Source organism: Nyctibius grandis, chromosome 17, assembly GCF_013368605.1.
Source record: "Nyctibius grandis isolate bNycGra1 chromosome 17, bNycGra1.pri, whole genome shotgun sequence".
NCBI lineage: Eukaryota > Metazoa > Chordata > Aves > Nyctibiiformes > Nyctibiidae > Nyctibius > Nyctibius grandis.
In genome coordinates, this window is record NC_090674.1 from 1312064 (window position 1) to 1329431 (window position 17368).

General features: G+C 57.3%; 1 protein-coding gene across 4 annotated transcripts; it reads left to right on the forward strand.

The window, feature by feature from the left end:
• The first annotated feature begins 930 nt into the window (after positions 1–930).
• Positions 931–13662, forward strand: ECE1 (endothelin converting enzyme 1). Of its 4 annotated transcripts, none has more exons than XM_068414566.1 (19): positions 931–1005; positions 4170–4231; positions 4320–4406; positions 5355–5496; positions 6102–6314; positions 7668–7792; positions 8097–8309; positions 8403–8594; positions 9132–9274; positions 9356–9470; positions 9701–9811; positions 10070–10168; positions 10287–10364; positions 10761–10864; positions 11072–11182; positions 11311–11378; positions 11457–11647; positions 11740–11835; positions 12121–13662. In XM_068414566.1, exons 3-19 carry the CDS (start codon positions 4320–4322, stop codon positions 12295–12297), a joined length of 2265 nt encoding a protein of 754 aa, XP_068270667.1. In that variant the 5' UTR covers positions 931–1005; positions 4170–4231; the 3' UTR covers positions 12298–13662. The 4 variants fall into 4 exon arrangements, with proteins under 4 accessions (XP_068270667.1, XP_068270666.1, XP_068270668.1 ...); XM_068414567.1 differs by lacking the exon at positions 931–1005 and adding an exon at positions 3662–3797; XM_068414565.1 differs by lacking the exon at positions 4170–4231 and having other exon boundaries at positions 935–1005.
• Positions 13663–17368: the final 3706 nt, after the last annotated feature.

Consider the following 17368-nt stretch of genomic DNA (forward strand, 5'->3'; position numbering starts at 1 on the left):
TTGCATGACCACGTGCTTGCACGATCGCGTGTTTGTGTGCTTACACACAACTGCAGGCTTCCAAGCTTGCACGCGATTGTGCGCTTGCGCGGCCGCCCGCACACCCGCGTCCAAAATTGCACGCGTGCCCCCCTCGTACAACCGCGTGCTCGGCTCGTGTTTGCAAAAACCACTCGCTTGCACGAGTGTGTGCTTGTGCCCTTCCTTGCACGGCTGTGTGCTTGCACAATTGGGTGCTTGGAACATCACGCTCGCAAACTGCACACATGCACGCTCACACAATCACACGCTCGCAGGGTTGCACGCTCATAGGATTGCACACTCGTAGGATTGCATGCTTGCAGGGTCGCACGCTTGTAGGGTTCCACACTCGCAGGTTGCAGCAGGGTTGCACACTCGCAGGGTTCCATGCTCACAGGGTTGCATGCTCGCAGGGTTACACGCTCGCAGGGTTGCACACTCAGGGTTGCACGCTCACAGGGCTGCATCAGGGTTGCACACTCAGGGTTAGCACACTCACAGGGTAGCAGCAGGGTCGCACGCTCGTAAGGTTGCACACTCGCAGGGTTGCAGCAGGGTTGCACGCTCGCAGGGTTCCACACTCTCAGGGTTGCACACTCGTAGGGTCGCACGCTCACAGGGTTGCACACTCGGGGTTGCACACTCGGGGTTGCACACTCAGGGTTGCACGCTCGCACGCTCACGCTCCCCGGCCCCAACGCCGCATCCCTTCGCGACGAGCGAGCTGCGGGGTTCGATCGGGGGCGGGCGGACGCTGTTGGCCGCCGCGGGGGGCCACGGGGACCCCCCAAATCGGGGCTTGGGGCCCCCCGAAAGAGTTAAAGCAGCCGAGCGGGGAAGCCCGTCCCCCCGCGGCCCCATTGGCGTTCCCACCCCAGGTACATCCTTCGCTCGGCCCCCGCCGGCCCCTCCGCAGGCCGCGGCGGCGGAACGGGCTGTGCCCCAGCGGGGGCCGAGGCTGGCGGGAGCGGGGGGACGGCCATGGTGAGCGGGGGGACGGCCATGGGGAGCGGGGGGACGGCCATGGGGAGCGGAGGACAGCCATGGGGAGCGGGGGGACGGCCATGGGGAGCGGGGGGACGGCCATGGGGAGCGGGGGACCCCCCGGCACCCCCGGCCCGGAGGGGGTCGGCTCCGGGCTCCTCGGCCGAAGCGGGGAGGCGAGGGGCGATGGCGTCTCCCAGGGGATGCCTGTTGCACCCCAAGGGACCCCCCTGGGATCCCCCATCGCACCCCCCAGGGACCCCTTATGCCCCCCCAAGGGATCCCCCATTGCCCCCCCATGGGATCCCCCATTGCCCCCCCCAAGGGATCCCCAATTCCCCCCCCATAGGACACCCATTGCCCCCCCCATTGCCCCCCCCGCACCCCCCCCATTACACCCCTTAGCACCCCTGGGTGCCCCCCCCCCGCCATCGATTCCCCCAGCCGGGTTTGCTTTGTGCCCAGCTGGTCCCCAGGGTTGGGGGGGGACACACACACACCCCAAAGTGGGTGCCCCCCCAAATGCCCCTCCCCAGCACCCAGCCCTTGACCCAAACCCGCAGGGATTTGCCCCGGGTTTCCCTCTGCAGAGGGGTGCAGGGGTGCCCCCCCCACCAGCAGCACCCACTTTTTGGGGGGGGCTGTTTGCAAACTGGGCTCCTCCCATCCCCTTTTATTATTTTTTTGGCAAACTTTAACCCTTTTTTGCTCCTTTTTAAGGTTTTTTTAAAAAATTTCCCTTCACCCAGGTCTCCCTTCAAAACTGGGTGCCCACCCAAACCCCCTTCCCGGCACCCCTAATTAACATCAGGACCCCTTAATTAACACCAGGCCCCCCTAATTAACACCAGGGGTTACTAATTACCCCTTGAACATCCTAATTTAAAAGCTGAGCCTCAGGAGGTGCTGACTCCAGGCCGTGGAGGTGCTGGGGGCACCCATGGGTGCTGGGGTGGGTGATGCTTGGCTAAGCGGAGGTTGAGGGGTGCGGGGGTGATTTGAGGGGGGCTCGGGATGGATTTGGGGGGACGGATGGGCGAGGGGGAAGGGAGAGAAACGCCATCGCCCACGATAGCGGCCGTGGTTGCTCTGAAATGGCGCCCGAACGGGAATTGAAAGCAGGAGGTGGCAGCTCGGGGTGCCCCGATACCAGGGTGAGGGGCTCTCCATGAGGGTGCTGGGTGAAGCGGGGTGGTGGGTGCTTCCCCCCCGCCTCCCGGGCCTTCCTCGGTGGCTGGGAGCTCGAAGCACGTGGGGTTTATTGTTTATAAGGGGAAGGGGCGATTTGGGGGAAAAAAAGGCAATTTAAAGCCCTACTATAAGTTATAAAGAGAGTGAAAATCACTTGGTTGGGGGGTTAAAGTGTGGGTGCCCCCGCACCCTTGGGTGCCCCCCACCCTCTTGCAGCGGGGGAAATGTGTTTTTATTGTAATTTAAGCAAATGACAGAGTTTGGGGGGATAAAAGAAACAAAACCCACCCCGTTTTGTCCCCCAAAAAAGGGGTGTTCCCGCTTTGAAAGCTGGGGAGTGGTGAGGGGTGGGGAGCACCCATGGGTGCTGCTTTGCCCCGATGCTCCCAATGTAGGGTAAAGGGGGGGTATGGGTGCTAAAAATACCTCCTGGACCCAATTTCCCCCAAATTAAGGATGCTGGGGGTTGATTTTGGTGCCCCCGGAGGTGTTTTTTTGGGGGGGGGGGGGGGGGGGTGTCAAGCTCAGCTTGGATTCTCTGATGTCTAATGTGGGGTTGAGCCAGCACGGCCCCAGTGAAATGAAAAAATGTAGGGTGTGTTTTTTTTATTTTTTCCCCTTTTTCCTGCTGTTTTCAGGCTGGGGCAGGCAGGCTGGGTGGGGGATCGCAGAAAAAAAAACCCTCATTTCCTCAGGAAATGCAGTGAAAGCTTTGGCGGAAAGCTGGGACACCAGGAATTTGGTGTTTTAGGGCCATGGGGGGCTTCATGGACCCCCCTCCCACGCTGTGTGAGCAGGGATTTGTGCCTGGAGCCACGTGCAAAAATAGGGGGGGGAAAAGTGAAAGGGGATGGAAAAAAAATACTATAAAATCAGATTTCACCAGTGATAAAATCTTGCAGTTAAAGCTTTTCCCCCCTGCTGTGGTTTGCAGGGTCGAGGTGGGCACCCGGGGGAGATTTTGGGGCTGGAAATGGAGCTTTTTGCACAACTGAGGAGGGAAATTGCCTTTTTCTTTTAACTCTTTTTCCTCCCCAGGTGGGTTTTGTGGGTAATTAAACCCAGGCTGTGATTTGGGATCTGGAGGGGAGAGGATGGGATTCGTTATTAATTGTACAAGGGGAGGTTTGGGAAGGGCTGTTATGGGAGCCGGGGCTGAGAACTGGCGCTTTCGTTTCCTACCAGGGGAAACTGAGGCACGGCTGAGTCACATCAACTTGGTGTCCCTTTGGGGACGATGGCAGCGGGATGGGGACATCTGGATGGGTACAAACCCCCTCCCTACGCTGCAGTGGGGGCAAAGGGATGTGACCGGCGCCGCTCGGCCCGTCGGTGGCGGGGGTCAGGGTGGGTTTTGGGGTGCTCACCCCCTCGGTGGTGCGTGGAAGGTTGTTTTCCCCGGCGGGAGACAATCCGGCTGGGTGGCAGGGCCGTGCCAGGGGGGAAGGAAACGGCGGCACGATAAGGGCCAGCTGCCAACCCGCGAGGTTTCCCCTTGTTTTTCTGCTGGGAGACGGAGATAAGAGCCAGGCACCGGCACACGATAACGCCCCGGGGGACGAAGAGCTGGGAGGGAGCCCGTCGGCGGGCTGAAATTCAAGGTGCCGTTGCCTTGGGTGCTCAGAGGGACCTTTATGGGGTGTTTCGGGGTGCGCACGGTTTGCGGGCGGGGCGTGGAGTGTGAGCGAGCCGGTATTTTAGAGGTGGAAAGCCATTTTCTCAGCTGGCAGCGTTTCTCGGGTCCCCGGCACACCGGGGGTCCCTGGCACAGGGTTGGGGGTCCCTCGCCCCGTTATGGGGCTGGGGAGCTGGTGGAGGAGGAACCGGCTTTATTCCAGGCTGAAGGGGACGTTGCACAACCCGTCCCCAGGGGGGAAAGCGAGGCGGGTTCGGGCTTCGCTCAGCTTTTGGCTCCGGCCCTCGTTGTTGCTTTCCATAAACTTTCCATAAACCTTCCTCCGGCGTTTGTTTAGCGCTTTACCACCCCGGAGCCGTTCGGGATTTAGCTCCCCGGAGGAGGAGGCGGCTTTAGAGGGTGTGTATTCCTTCCTCGCCCTCCTTCCTTCTCCTCCTCCTCCACCCCGAGCCGCTGAGCACCTCCGTTCGCCCATCTCCCCGTGCAGATGTCGACCTACAAGCGAGCGACGTTGGACGACGAAGACCCCCTGGACTCCATCAGCGAAGGCGATGGGTACCCCAACGGCTTCCAGGTAGGGCTTCATGTGTGTTTTTGGGGGAAAAAAAGGGAGATTTTAGGTCCTGGCAAGCAGCAGGGGAGGGTTGTAGGAGGGTTTTTGTCCTGGGACCAGCCTTTTGACGGGGCAAAGTCCGGCGTGGGCAGAGCTGTGTGGGTTCCTTCCGCCCTTTGCTCCTCTCCTGGCACCGGAGCCAGCGACCAGGGAGCCTGTGGGGCCAGATCCTGGCTCGGCTGTTTGCAGCACCCTGATTTTCTGCCGGCTGAACCCCTTCCTGGCGTAACCAGGGTGAGCAATTATCGTGGCGGTGGGAGCTTTGTCCCCGCACAAAAGGGGATTAGGTTAATTCCTCCCCGAGCAGCGGGAAAGCGGCTTAAAAAGGGCCAAGGGTGGCAAGGAAAAAAAACCCCACGGCTGCCAGTGTCCGGCCTCGCCAGGGAAGATTTGGGGCCAGAGAGACGCTCTTGGTGCTGGCCCCACTCCCAGCCCCATCGGTCTCTCCCCAGAATGGTGTTTTCAGCCCCAAAAATCAGGGCTCTGCTGTGGTTTTGCTTTCCCTGATGAAGCCATCTCCGCTCGCCATCGCATCGGGATGTTTCCTGGGGATGTTTTTAGGCTGAGTGGGGAGTATCCTGTTACGGCACTTCCCGCCCTCACCGCGGCCCACACCCTGTCCCAGCACCGGCAGCGGGGACGGGGACAGCCAGGGGGTTACAGCCATGCTCGAGGAGGGGTTCGGGGTGGCACGGGGTAGCAGGTGAGCCTGCCGAAACGCTCGCCCCGCTCCCTTTCCTGCCATTGTGCCGCCTTTCCTGGCCAGTTTCTGGAAGGCAGCTGCCGGTTTTCCCAGCCCGAAGCGTGCCGGATCCCTCACCGGGGACCAAATTCATGCTGTGGGTTGTAGGAAGCAAAATGGGGGATGCATTGGTGGGTTTATCCGAAACGGCGTTGCTTTTTCCGCAGGTGAACTTCCGCGGGTCGAGGAGCAGCCCGGGGTGCTGGGCTGAGCGGACGCGCAGTGAGAAGCAGCTCGTGGTGCTGGTGGGGGTGCTGGTGGGCGTGCTGGTGGCATGTCTGCTGGGTCTCATCTTCCAGTACAGAGCCCGTAAGTCCTCGCACCGTGTGGGGATCCTACCCCCTTAACCGGGGCAAGTTGCTGGGGGTTTCCCTGGCATGGGATGCTCAGGTGCAGGATGGGATGCTCGCCCGCATCCTTTGCCCCAGGGCAGGATTTTTAGGTACCAGGCAGGATGTTCAGGTGTGGGGTGGGATGGTCAGGCGCAAGAGAGGATGGTCACCTGCATCCCTTGCCCCAGGGTGGGATGCTTGGGCACAGGGTGGGATGCTCGGCCACATCCTTCACCTCAGGATGCGATGCTCAGGCGCTGGGCAGGATGCTTGGGCATAGGATGAGATGCTTGCCCGCATCCTTCACCCCAGAGCGGGATGCTCAGGCGCTGGGCAGGATGCTTGGGCACAGGATGGGATGCTCGGCCACATCCTTCACCCTGGGATGGGATGCTCGGGCATGGGATGGGATGCTGGTCTGTATCGCTTGCCCTGGCACAGGATATTAAGGTACAGGGAGGGATGCTCGGGCACCAGATGGGATAGGATGTCTGCCCACATCCTTCGCCGTGGGGCAGGATGCTCCCCGTGCAGCTCATCGTGCCATGGTGGAGGAGCTGAACCCATCATTCCCACCCCCAGGGCCGCCCGCCATGTGCCTGTCGGAAGCCTGTATCTCCGTCACCAGCTCCATCCTCAGCTCGCTGGACCGGGCCGTGAATCCCTGTGAGGACTTTTTCGGCTACGCCTGCGGGGGCTGGATCAAGGCCAACCCCCTCCCCGATGGCCACTCGCGCTGGGGCACCTTCAACAACCTGTGGGAGCACAACCAGGCCATCATGAAGCATCTGCTGGGTGAGTACACGGGAGCGGTGGGACCCCCACAGCGCCCAGGAACCCCGTTAGGCCTGGGGGATGCTGAAAACATGCCCGTGGGGATGGACTTAAACGCCAGCGTCAAACCAATCCATGACGCACGCGCTGTGAGGACGTTGGGAAGCAGATCCTGGCAGTGTTTGTTCTCCTGGATGCCCCTGGGATTTTTTGACCACGGTCCTGCAGCTCTTTGGTGCCAAATAGGGGAAGGGTCCCGGCCTCGGCTCTGCAAACCCCATGGCAGCATTCCCAGGAGCTCTGAAATTCAGGATTTGCACCCCAGACTGCACCCAGAGGCTGTAGCACCCTAATATCACCCCAAGGAGATGGTTTTTTTTACTCCTGCTACAGCTTCCAGCCTTTACGAGTAGCTTTTTTGGGGGCTGGCTGCCAACCTGGCCATTTTGGGGGCCAAAACTCCCCCAGCGGAGGGAGGATCTCGGGCTCAGCCTCTGCGTGCAAACACCGAAGCGGGGCGGCTTATCCAAGCAACCGGCAGGGACGGTTTGTTCAAGCTTTGAGCAAACAACTGGCTCCTTATCAGCACTTTCCACTGCGCCGGGGCCGATTATCTGGAAAGAGAAGGTTTGGGAAGAGCGTTGTCTTTCAGGAGAAGGGAGGGGTGGTGCGGGAACGGCTTCGTCCCCGGCTCTTTCTGCAGAAATCTGGCACTGGTTTTACCGGGAGAAGGGACTGGGCTTCCAGCCAAGCGGTCGTGCTCAGCATTTCCTTGAATTCCTCAGAGCCGAGGGACCTTTAGTTAATAAAACCACACAGCTGGGAAGTCAAAGGTGCAAGCTGTGTCATGAGGAAAATTATAAAAAAAAAAAAAAAACCCAAACCTCTGGGGAAGCAGAATTTTAGAGGGGGGAAAAAAATAAAAGGATGGTTTTGGAGGCAGAGGAGAAAAATGGGTTTATTGTTTCTTCTTGCAGGAATAAATAATATAGGGCTGGGGAGCACCAGCACGGGGGCAAGGGCAGCGCAGGGGGCTGGATGACGCTGGGAACATGAGAGCTGCTGGAAAAATGCTTTTTGTTTTTTCTTTCTTTATCTTTCTGCTCCAAAGAGCCGGAACAGTCGCTGCGGGTGGGAGAGGAGATGGGGGCAGGAGGCCAGGAAGGGCTGGGGGCCGTGGGATGCTCTTGGGGGCACAGAGGGGACAGTGGGGCGATGCTCGGTGCCTTTTCAGAGCCTGGTTTTGCTCAAAACGGGGCTGAATATTTCTCTGGTGGAAGGGTGGGGACTCTGGCGTGCATCAGCAGCCGCTGTGGGGGGCTGGATGCCCATCCCCAGGGACCCCCGGTGAGCCCCCCTGGGTACCTCCCGCAGAAAACACCACGGCCAACGTGTCGAGCGAGGCGGAGCGCAAGGCGCAGCGTTACTACCAAGCCTGCATGAACGAGAGCAAGATCGAGGAGCTGCGCGCCGCCCCGCTCGTGGAGCTCATCCAAAAGGTTCGTCCCCTTCCTTGCGGAAAAGCTGCCTTCCCTGAGCAGCTGCGAAATGAGGGGAGGGAAAGCTCATTTATGGGCAGTCCCAGCACCCTCCAGACCCTGTTCCCACTGTTTCCCAGGGAAAAGCATCCCCCAGTGCAGGCGAGAGGCAGGGATTTATAGGATCTATAGGCAGGTCTTGTCTCTCCTGGGCTTTTTAGCCCCATTGCAAGATGGTTCCCCCCAGGATGGGTATTGGGGGCGATATTTAAGCAATTCCAAGTGGTTGTTCCGTACCCAAAAGCCGGTGGCTGTCTCTCCCCAGCTGGGCGGCTGGAACATCACGGGTCCCTGGGCCGGTGACAACTTCAATGCGACGCTGCGGGAGGTGACGGCGCATTACCGCACCTCGCCCTTCTTCTCCGTCTACGTCAGCGCCGACTCCAAGAACTCCAACAGCAACGTCATCCAGGTGGATCAGTCGGGGTTAGGCCTGCCGTCACGGGATTACTACCTGAACAAGACGGAGAATGAGAAGGTGAGGTTGTCAGGGGAAATCTGGCTTTGCCGGGGAGGTGCTGTGGGTGGGTGGCACCCACCATGCTGATCCCAACCCTGTCCCACCACGTAGGTGCTCACCGGGTACCTGAACTACATGGTGCAGCTGGGGATGTTCCTGGGAGGCACCGACGAGGAGTCGACGCGGCAGCAGATGCAGCAGATCTTGGACTTTGAGACGGCGTTGGCCAACATCACCATCCCACAGGAGAAGCACCGGGACGAGGAGGTCATCTACCACAAAATGACGGCTGGAGACCTGAAGGTAGGGATGGAGTTGGTGAGCCTCTGCGCTCTGCCATGGTTTAGGAAATGGGGTGGATGGTTGGAGGTGACGCAGCTCCTCTGAGGAAGCCTGATGCTGGCCGACACCGCATGGGAAGCTCTTGTGCAATCGCTTGGCCTGTGTCCTCCTTGGGGAAATCCCACCCTGACCTACTCCTCCCAGCCTCTGGACCACCCCCGGGGCTGGTGACCATCCCACTGCGGCACTAACGCCCTCCTGGCGCTGCTGCCGGCGGTCTGGCTGCGGACGTCAGCCCGGTCACCTCCCCGTGTCCCTGAAGGGGGCCTTAATGGGTTGTGTCAACATTTTTGACACCCGCCCCACTTTCTTTTCCTTTGCGGGAAGAGATTGTTGACTCCCCTCTGACCTTTGGAGGATGCTGCTGTTATGGGAACCAGTCTCTGCAAAATCAGCTGAATCCCTCAAACAGGGACTGATGCAGCGGCTTCCAGCTCGGGAAGGGGCTGCCACCCCTCTCTGGTTTTTGGGTCCGTAGCAGTGGCATGGCTTTTGCAGGAGCTGGCGCCGGCTGTGGACTGGATGCCCTTCCTCTCCACGGTCTTCTACCCCGTGGAGCTCAACGAGTCGGAGCCCGTCGTGGTCTACGCCAAGGAGTACCTGGAGCAGGTCTCTGACCTCATTCTGGCCACTGATAAATGGTGAGAGCCCCCAACCTATGTGGACGGGTGCCCGGGGCAGGTAGGCATGTCCTGCTGCCCGCTCACCAGCTCTTGCCGCAGCCTCCTCAACAACTACATGATCTGGAACCTGGTGCGGAAAACCAGCCCCTTCCTCGACCAGCGCTTCCAGGATGCCGAGGAAAAATTCATGGAAGTGATGTACGGGACGAAGAAGGTGAGGGGGGAGCCCTCGATGCCCCCAAATCACCATTAAAATGGCAACAGCTTTTTAAGCAAAGTCCCCATCGTGTCGCATCCAAAAAACAGAGAAGTGGGGCAGGTTTTGGGGTGGCAGCTCTGGCGCAGGGGGATGGATGCAGACCCCATCTCCTGGCAGGGCAAGGGGTGGGAAAGTGGGGGGCTTTGGCCGTGCCACCACTGACAACCACCTCTTGTCCCATGCAGACCTGCCTCCCGCGCTGGAAGTTTTGCATCAGCGACACAGACAATAACCTGGGCTTCGCCCTGGGGGCCATGTTCGTCAAAGCCACCTTCGCCGAGGACAGCAAGCAGGTGGTATGTCCCCAAGCGAGCAGCGTGCGAGTCCTGGTGCTGGGAAAGCCACCAGGATGGTGGAACCATTGGTGCAGCCAATGTTTCTCTGTCCACCTTATTTTGTTCACCGTGCTTCTCCACCTGCTGGGTTTCTCACTGGTCCACATGCTGTCTTGGCCACCCAGCCTCTTCCTCTCTGCTGATGCGAAGGGTCCTTGACCTCTCCGGGGTGGGAAGCCGGCTCTCCAGGCTGACGCTGTGCTGCCTTGTTTTGTCTAGGCAGAGGAAATGATCGCGGAGATTAAAACAGCCTTCGAGGAAAGCCTGGAGACCCTCCAGTGGATGGATGAGGAGACGAGGAAATCAGCCAAAGAGAAGGTGAGGTGCTGGCAGCAGCGCTGGGGAGGAGAGGGTGATGGTGGAGGGTGGTGGAGCTCAGCAAGCCCGTCCTTCCATCCCTAGCACCGAAAGCACTTTGGTCCTTGTCACCCCCCAGGCAGATGCCATCTACAACATGATTGGCTACCCCAAGTTCATCATGGACCCCAAGGAATTGGATAAAGTCTTTAATGACGTGAGTTGGTCAGATATTTCCCCTGGGTCTCCTATTCCTCCCTCCACTAGCATGTGCAGGACATGTGCCCATCACCATGGCCTCAAGGCAGCCTTGAACCCCAGGTTTCCTCCAAAAGGGTCTCGCTGATGTCCTTGGCCCTTCTCTGGGGACTTCCCAGAGAGCTGTGGTCCTGTTCTGGGGTGGCTGGGGCTCTTGGGATCCCTGCCCGGGAAGAGGAGGAGCTGGTTTCCGTAATGGTGATTCATTGTCCTCCTGAGACTCCGCAGATGTTGGAGAGCAGGAGAAACAAGAGCGGCTGTAACTCAGATGGCTCTGGAGGCTCAAACATGACCATGGAGGGAGGAGCGGGGCCAGGCAATCACCACATGCTGCTCAAACCTTCCTCTTTTGCAGTATGAGGCTGTGTCTGACCTCTACTTTGAGAACGTCATGCAATTCTACAACTTCTCAGCCAGGGTCACTGCCGACCAGCTCCGGAAACCGCCAAACCGGGACCAGTAAGTTCTCTGCTCTGCTTTCCTGCCGCACTCAGCGGGGAATATCACAATATCTGGAGTGCTGGGTTCTGGTGTTCACCAGACCATGCTGGTTTGGGGGAGTTAAACTTGGGCCAGCAGCTTTGCACCATGATAAGCAGATGGTGTTAGAGCAAACATCAGCGATGGGTTTGTGCTGCCATGTTGGTCATGTCCATATCCCTGCAGGTGGAGTATGACACCTCCGACAGTCAACGCATACTACTCTCCCACCAAGAACGAGATCGTCTTCCCTGCCGGCATCCTCCAGGCCCCTTTTTACACCCGAGCGTCTCCCAAGTAAGAGCTTGGGGAAAACGGGGAGGGTGGGATTCCCAAATTTCCTCCCGTCCCAAAATTTGAGGGTACACTTCATGGCTGTGGGGAGCAGCGGCTGCTCTCTAAATCTTAGCATTGCCCTCCTGCAGGTCACTGAATTTTGGTGGGATCGGCGTTGTGGTGGGCCATGAGTTGACGCACGCCTTTGATGACCAAGGTAGGGCTAGGGCCAGGTGGGTGGGCTGCTGGAGGGGTGGCCAGTGGGATGATGAAGGACCCATTGTGGTTTTGGCAGGCCGGGAATATGACAAGGATGGCAACCTGCGTCCCTGGTGGAAGAACTCCTCGGTGGAGGCCTTCAAGCGGCAGACAGAATGCATGGTGGAGCAGTACGGCAACTACACCGTCAACGGCGAGGCCGTCAATGGCAAGCACACCCTTGGGGAGAACATCGCTGACAATGGAGGCCTCAAGGCCGCTTACCGGGTAGGGCCATGTGGCTGGGGAGATGGGGCAGGTGGCACAGTGTGGTGGGATCAGTGTTGTCCCCTGAGCCCACTGTGCTCCCTGGTCTCCAGGCATATCAAAACTGGCTGAAAAAGAACGGGGATGAGGAAACCCTGCCAACCCTCGGCCTCACCAACCACCAGCTCTTCTTCGTCGGCTTCGCCCAGGTAGGTCACTCGGTGGTGGGCAGCGAGGATGGATGCGCAGGTTTTTGGGGGGTGGAGGTGTGCCCAATGGTGTTGGGAGAGTGTGATGGCAAAACTGAGGTCTCCAGAGATGCTGCGTGGTGGATGGAGAACCGTAGTGGGGTGGCACTGGTTAAAAAGCAAGACAAAGCTGGAGCTCGAGCTGCGTTGGTGCCCATCACACAAGCGGGGAGGTCCGATTTGGCACCAAGTGGGGCCCTGTGGTTGTGGACGCCAGCACGCACCCCTCTCGCCTTTCGCTTGCAGGTGTGGTGTTCGGTTCGCACGCCGGAGAGCTCGCACGAGGGGCTCATCACCGACCCTCACAGCCCCTCGCGTTTCCGCGTCATCGGCACCGTCTCCAACTCCCGGGAGTTCGCGGAGCATTTCGGCTGCCCCCTCGGCTCCCCCATGAACCCCCCCAAGAAGTGCGAGGTCTGGTGATGGGCGAGCGCCCGAGGGAACCAGCTGCCGGTTGCTTCATCCTCTGCCGACGGCTGAATTTCCCTGGTCCTTTCGAGAGGCTCCAACCACTTCTCTGTGCCCAGCCCTCCGCCGGAGCGGTGCTCCCCATCCCCGGTATCGTCCAAGGTTCAGTCCACTGTGAAAACTCATCCTCTCGCTCGTTTGTGAAATGACTTCGATTGGGAAGTCTTTTCTTTCCCACCGTGACCGAGCCACGTGTGGAGGCACACACGTCCATGGGCACTACCCCGTGTTTACACACGCAGCGTTCCACCGCCCCGGCAAAACGCTTCTTTATGGAGGTGATAAAGGGAATGCCACGACGCCGGTGGGTTTGGCTGCGTGTTTAAATACACCCGACGTACCTTCCTCTCTCCAAAGATGCGCACACGAGGATGGAAAATATTTTAAGATATATTTTTTTGAGGGGGGAAATATATATTTTTTTTCATGCGTTGTGGAATACACTGGAAAATTTCAGGGAAAATGCATTTAAAAGCCTTTTTTTTTTTTTTTTTAGTAAAAGATTAGTATATTTATTAATTTTTTTTTTTTTTTTACTCAGTGCATCTGTAGGTGCAGCACCCTGTGGTGACAGTCCCCCGGTTGGGGAAGCCGGGTGGGACTGCCCAGGCTGCAAATACAACTAGCTGGCCCTGGATCCTGGGTTTCTCCATGAGGGATTGTCCTCAGAGGATGCTGATGGGGAAACTGGGGACAGCAGACCTGGGGCCAGGGCTGGAGGATGCTGCGGGTCGCAGAAAGGCTCTGCCAGGATGCTGCGGCGCCGGGGATTAGCTTTAGTTTTGGAGAGCAAAGGGAAAAGCTGACGTGCCAAAGATGTAACCAAGGTGGTGACGGTGTGGATGAAGCACCCGGTTCTCCGTCCTGCCCCCTCTGAACGAGGTCAGCCGTGATTTCCTGGCCCAAAAGCTTCCCCAGACAAGCGCAGGCGGTTCCTGCTGCTGCTTCGCTCGCCGCCGTGCCCAGCCTCTATGCCCGGGAAACTGCAAGCCCCGAAATCACCGCGTGGCCCCAAACCTCCATCCCTCCGCGGCCAGTTCGGCACCAGTGCGAGATCTGGCTGGGATGGGGGGTGAGGGACTTTCTTAAGGGTATTTTTTTAATACTTGTTTTGAGAGGAAACCACTGACCGTAGCTCAGGTGCTGTGTGTTGTCTCATAGGGCACCTGCTTGCTCTAGACAAAGCGAAGGCGTAGAGGGATTTTTAATATTTATATGTAAAAGAAGGGATGGGGGGGGATTTTTTTTGTAACTATTTTTTCACCCTCCATGTGGGGCTTATCATAATTGAAATAATAAATACTTTTTACTGGTTCTGAAGCTGCTCACGACTTGTTTTTTCTGACAGCAGCAGAGACTTGCATCCCTTATCTTCGTTTTTCTCCCGGTCCACACCAGTGAAGACCATCCTATGCTGACAAAACCAAGCTGAGGAGGCTTTTCCCAGCCTGCGCTTGGCGTCTGCTGCCTCTCTTGGAGGCTAAAGCCAGGCTTTTGGGCCCAAAAAACCTCGCTCTCGCTACGGGTGGTTGGTTGCTTTCCACCTCTATGGCATGGCCCCATCTATCTCCCCAGCAGGGAGGTCTTTCCCAGATGCTTTTCCTTCCTCCTGGGTGAGTTTTTGGCCGGCCGGGTTGCGCTCGGATCCAGCAGCACGGGCCCTGTGCAGGTTGCTCTCCAAACGGCCTTATTTATAGCTCCGTGATGCCGGCTGGATGCTGCCAGCTCAGTACCGCAGGCCAACGTTCACTCCCAAACGGATGCTCCGTGGCTTCGTCAGGCTTGCCCAAAAAATGCAAGGCAGGACCTGGACCGCAGGCTCCCCGCTGAGGCTCACCCCAACACCTGGGAGGGCTGATGGCCATAAAACAAGAAATGTGCTGGGGGCACGTTTGCTATTTAGCCCTGGCTCGTTATCGGGGGCTGGATTTGGGCTGCAGCCCCCTGACTTTGCCCCATTGGTAGTGAGCTCTTGGAAATACAGAGTGTTTTCGCTGCTGGGATGGGCAGGACTGAGCCAGCGGTGTGCCGGGGATGTGAGTGTTGCATAAATAAGATGGTAAGATTTCCCTCTCGCTGTTTTTACCGTATTTTCTCTCCCAGATTGAATCAAAACATAATAAGAGAGCGCTCACTTTCTGCTCGCACCACTTTGGTTTCCTGCAGAGCTGGGAGAGCGGCTGTGGCCGTTGTTTTCCCCAGGATCGGGGTGGAAATGGTGGCACAAACCCGCAGGGGGCGATGGAACCGAGAAAATCGCTGCCTTGGCTCTCTGCTCCTGGGCTGGCAGGAGTTAGCGACGCTACCGGCGTGGAGTCTTGGCCTGGATTTGGCTCCGTGTGTTTAAAATGCAGTGAAATGCTTATGTTCTTTGGAAGAGAGAGGAGCAGTGTGGGTGTAAGGCAAAGAGGAATGAAGCAGGGAGAGCAAGGCTGGGGTGAAAGGGTGTTTTCCCAGCTACAAGCAGTAGGGAGGGGAGCACAGCCCATCACATGGAGAGGTAGGATGCTGCTAGAGGCGGTTTAACCATCCAAAAAGGAAATATTTTGGCTCTGCGGGGTTTACTCGCAGTGAAAGACGGGGTAGGTGCTGTCTTGGCCACCACAGAGGGGACAACCCCAGCGTAGGGAGGATTTCAAGGGCGAACATCAGCTTTCATCGTGGCAGGGGGATGCCATGGTCAAGGCACCCTGTGCTGGGCTTGGAGCCGGCGGTGGATGTTTGCCTGTCTGGGAAGCTGCCGGGTGTAGGAGAGCAGGCAGGAGGTGAATCATCCCGCTCGCGTGCCAGTGCTTGGCGTGGGCTTGCCTGATCCTGGGTGGTATTTGCTTTATTGTGCGCTCAGCCGTGCCCTGGAGGGCTGAGATGTTTGCTGAGGGCTAAGCCCGGGCAGGAACGGGGAAAGCTCTAAGCAGGTTGGGGTTTTTTTTTGCCTGGAGGGTGTTGGAAGGGGAGATCAGTAGGAGGAAATGCAGGAGAAGCCTGAAGAGGGAGGTGCTGCTGTGCTGTGCTGGGTGAAAGCGGGCACCCAGAGCATGCTGGAACCTCCAAAACCAGCTGGAAATGGCAGTTGTTCACAGGTTTGGTGGGGCTGAGCCAGCCCTCCAGGTGCGAGAGGCTGAACCCAGCCACCTGAACTGCTCTTCTCCTTCCCAGTTTTCCCCCTCAAAGCAGGACCTCACCCCCAACACATCATGATGACAGGGCTGGGTCCTCCTAGGACCATCAGATCTTAATTGTTTGATCCTCAAACAACTCCTGCAGGAAAACAGCCCTTTTCCAGCGATACCCCAGTCCTTTACTCTCTTTTCCTAAGTTCACCAACGGCTCTGGCCCTCCTGCTACACTCCTCGCCACGTGGTTGTGAGCATCTCTGCTGTGCCAGGTACGTGAGAGACTGGTGGGACTGGAAAAAGGGTTGGTGATGCTCTGAAACAAGAGTTCAGCACTGTAAACTCCAGCTGCCCGTGGTGACAGGTCAGTTCCCAGGTGCTGATAAAGCTAGCAGGAAAAATAGGAGGAAAAATGAAATTGAGAGGAATCAGAGGCAGTAGGAAGGGTGTGAATCCAGCTGGCACTTGCTTGGGCTTGCCAAATCTGCAGGTTTCGTTGGCCAAATCATCCTGTGTGGGGTAGTATGGAAGAGAGACCTGTCTGCTTTCTCCTTAGGGGAAAAAAAAAAAGGTAAAGGTGACTGGGGGGAGACATAAGAGCTTTAAGGCAGAGCCAGGAGGCTGGCTCCTTCGCATGGCTAGCACACTTTGAGAGCTTCTGTGGACAATATGGTGAAAATGCTGATTTTTTCCTTTCTAAACAGGCAAAAAAGAAGTGATATATCTAAAGATACTTGGAGCTAGGAGGCTTTTTCACAGCTGTATTTACAGGCAGCTATTTCTGTAGAACAGAGGGAGCCATAGATGTCAATTTGCTTTCGGTATGAATTTCCTTCCACGTGAATGGGTGTACCAGGAGAGGTGCCACGCCTGGGAGGCGGCCGATAGAACAGCGCCGGGCACCAACTTCCCCCCAGACCACACAGCTTTACTTGCACCCTCAAAATTATTACAGTAAAGTCGAGGGGGATCCGTCATCCCAGCAGGCTGCAGGCAGCAGAGATGTGCTGCGAGTGCAGCAGCTCTCCAGGATGTCTGGAGATCTATCAGTCCTTGGGCAAACCTCCTACCGTGATAAAAGTTCCTCCTTTGTTCTCCCATTTTTGGGGAGTGAGGGAGTACTTGGCCTTTCTTTGAGGTCATTCTCATTTCTCTCTTCAGTCTTTAGTTTTCCTGGTGGGGAATCAGCAGTCGATCTGCCAGGCAGGAGGCTGCAGAGGAAAAGTGGCTCAGAAAAAAAAATACCCTGAACCCCCTCTAAATATTTGTTCCTGGCTGCTGATGGAAGTAGTCCCCGTTCAGGACTTCTTTACAGGCTGGCAAAGCTTGCTTGGGCTTTTTTCCTCCAAAAATCTCATCATTTTCCATTTCACCCCATTTCCCACAAGCAGTTTGATGTAGATGTGAGCTCACATCATCCCAGGCATTTCCATTAACCCAGTGCAGAACGAACAAATCTCCCTGTTCAGATTTGTATTTTAAAACTCAAAATCACTTTTCTGCTTACAGATGGGGCTGTTGTGGAGACGTGGATAGATGTAACTCATTGGATAGGTTTTATTCAGCCCGCATGACCCCTATATTTCTTCTGTCAACTTCCAGTTGCAGCACCAGTTACTTGCTAAGTGCCTGAACATACCACCAAGCAAGCTGTTTACTTTAATAAAAGCAGCTTTTAAGAGTTTATTTGTGATTGCTTTAAAGTATTATCTTCCTCCTAAACTCGCAGCTGTCCAGAAGATGCAGCAGACGGGATGCAAATAAACTATTGAAAACTTCCCTAAAGCAGCTTGTGTAGCCCAGGCTGGGTGAAACGGGGCAGAGGTACCTGCCGGCGCAGCAAAGGCGCTGGGAGCGTTTCCCTGGGACGTGTGGTGGGGCAGGAACGTCGGTAGGTGCCAGCGGGCTGGAAT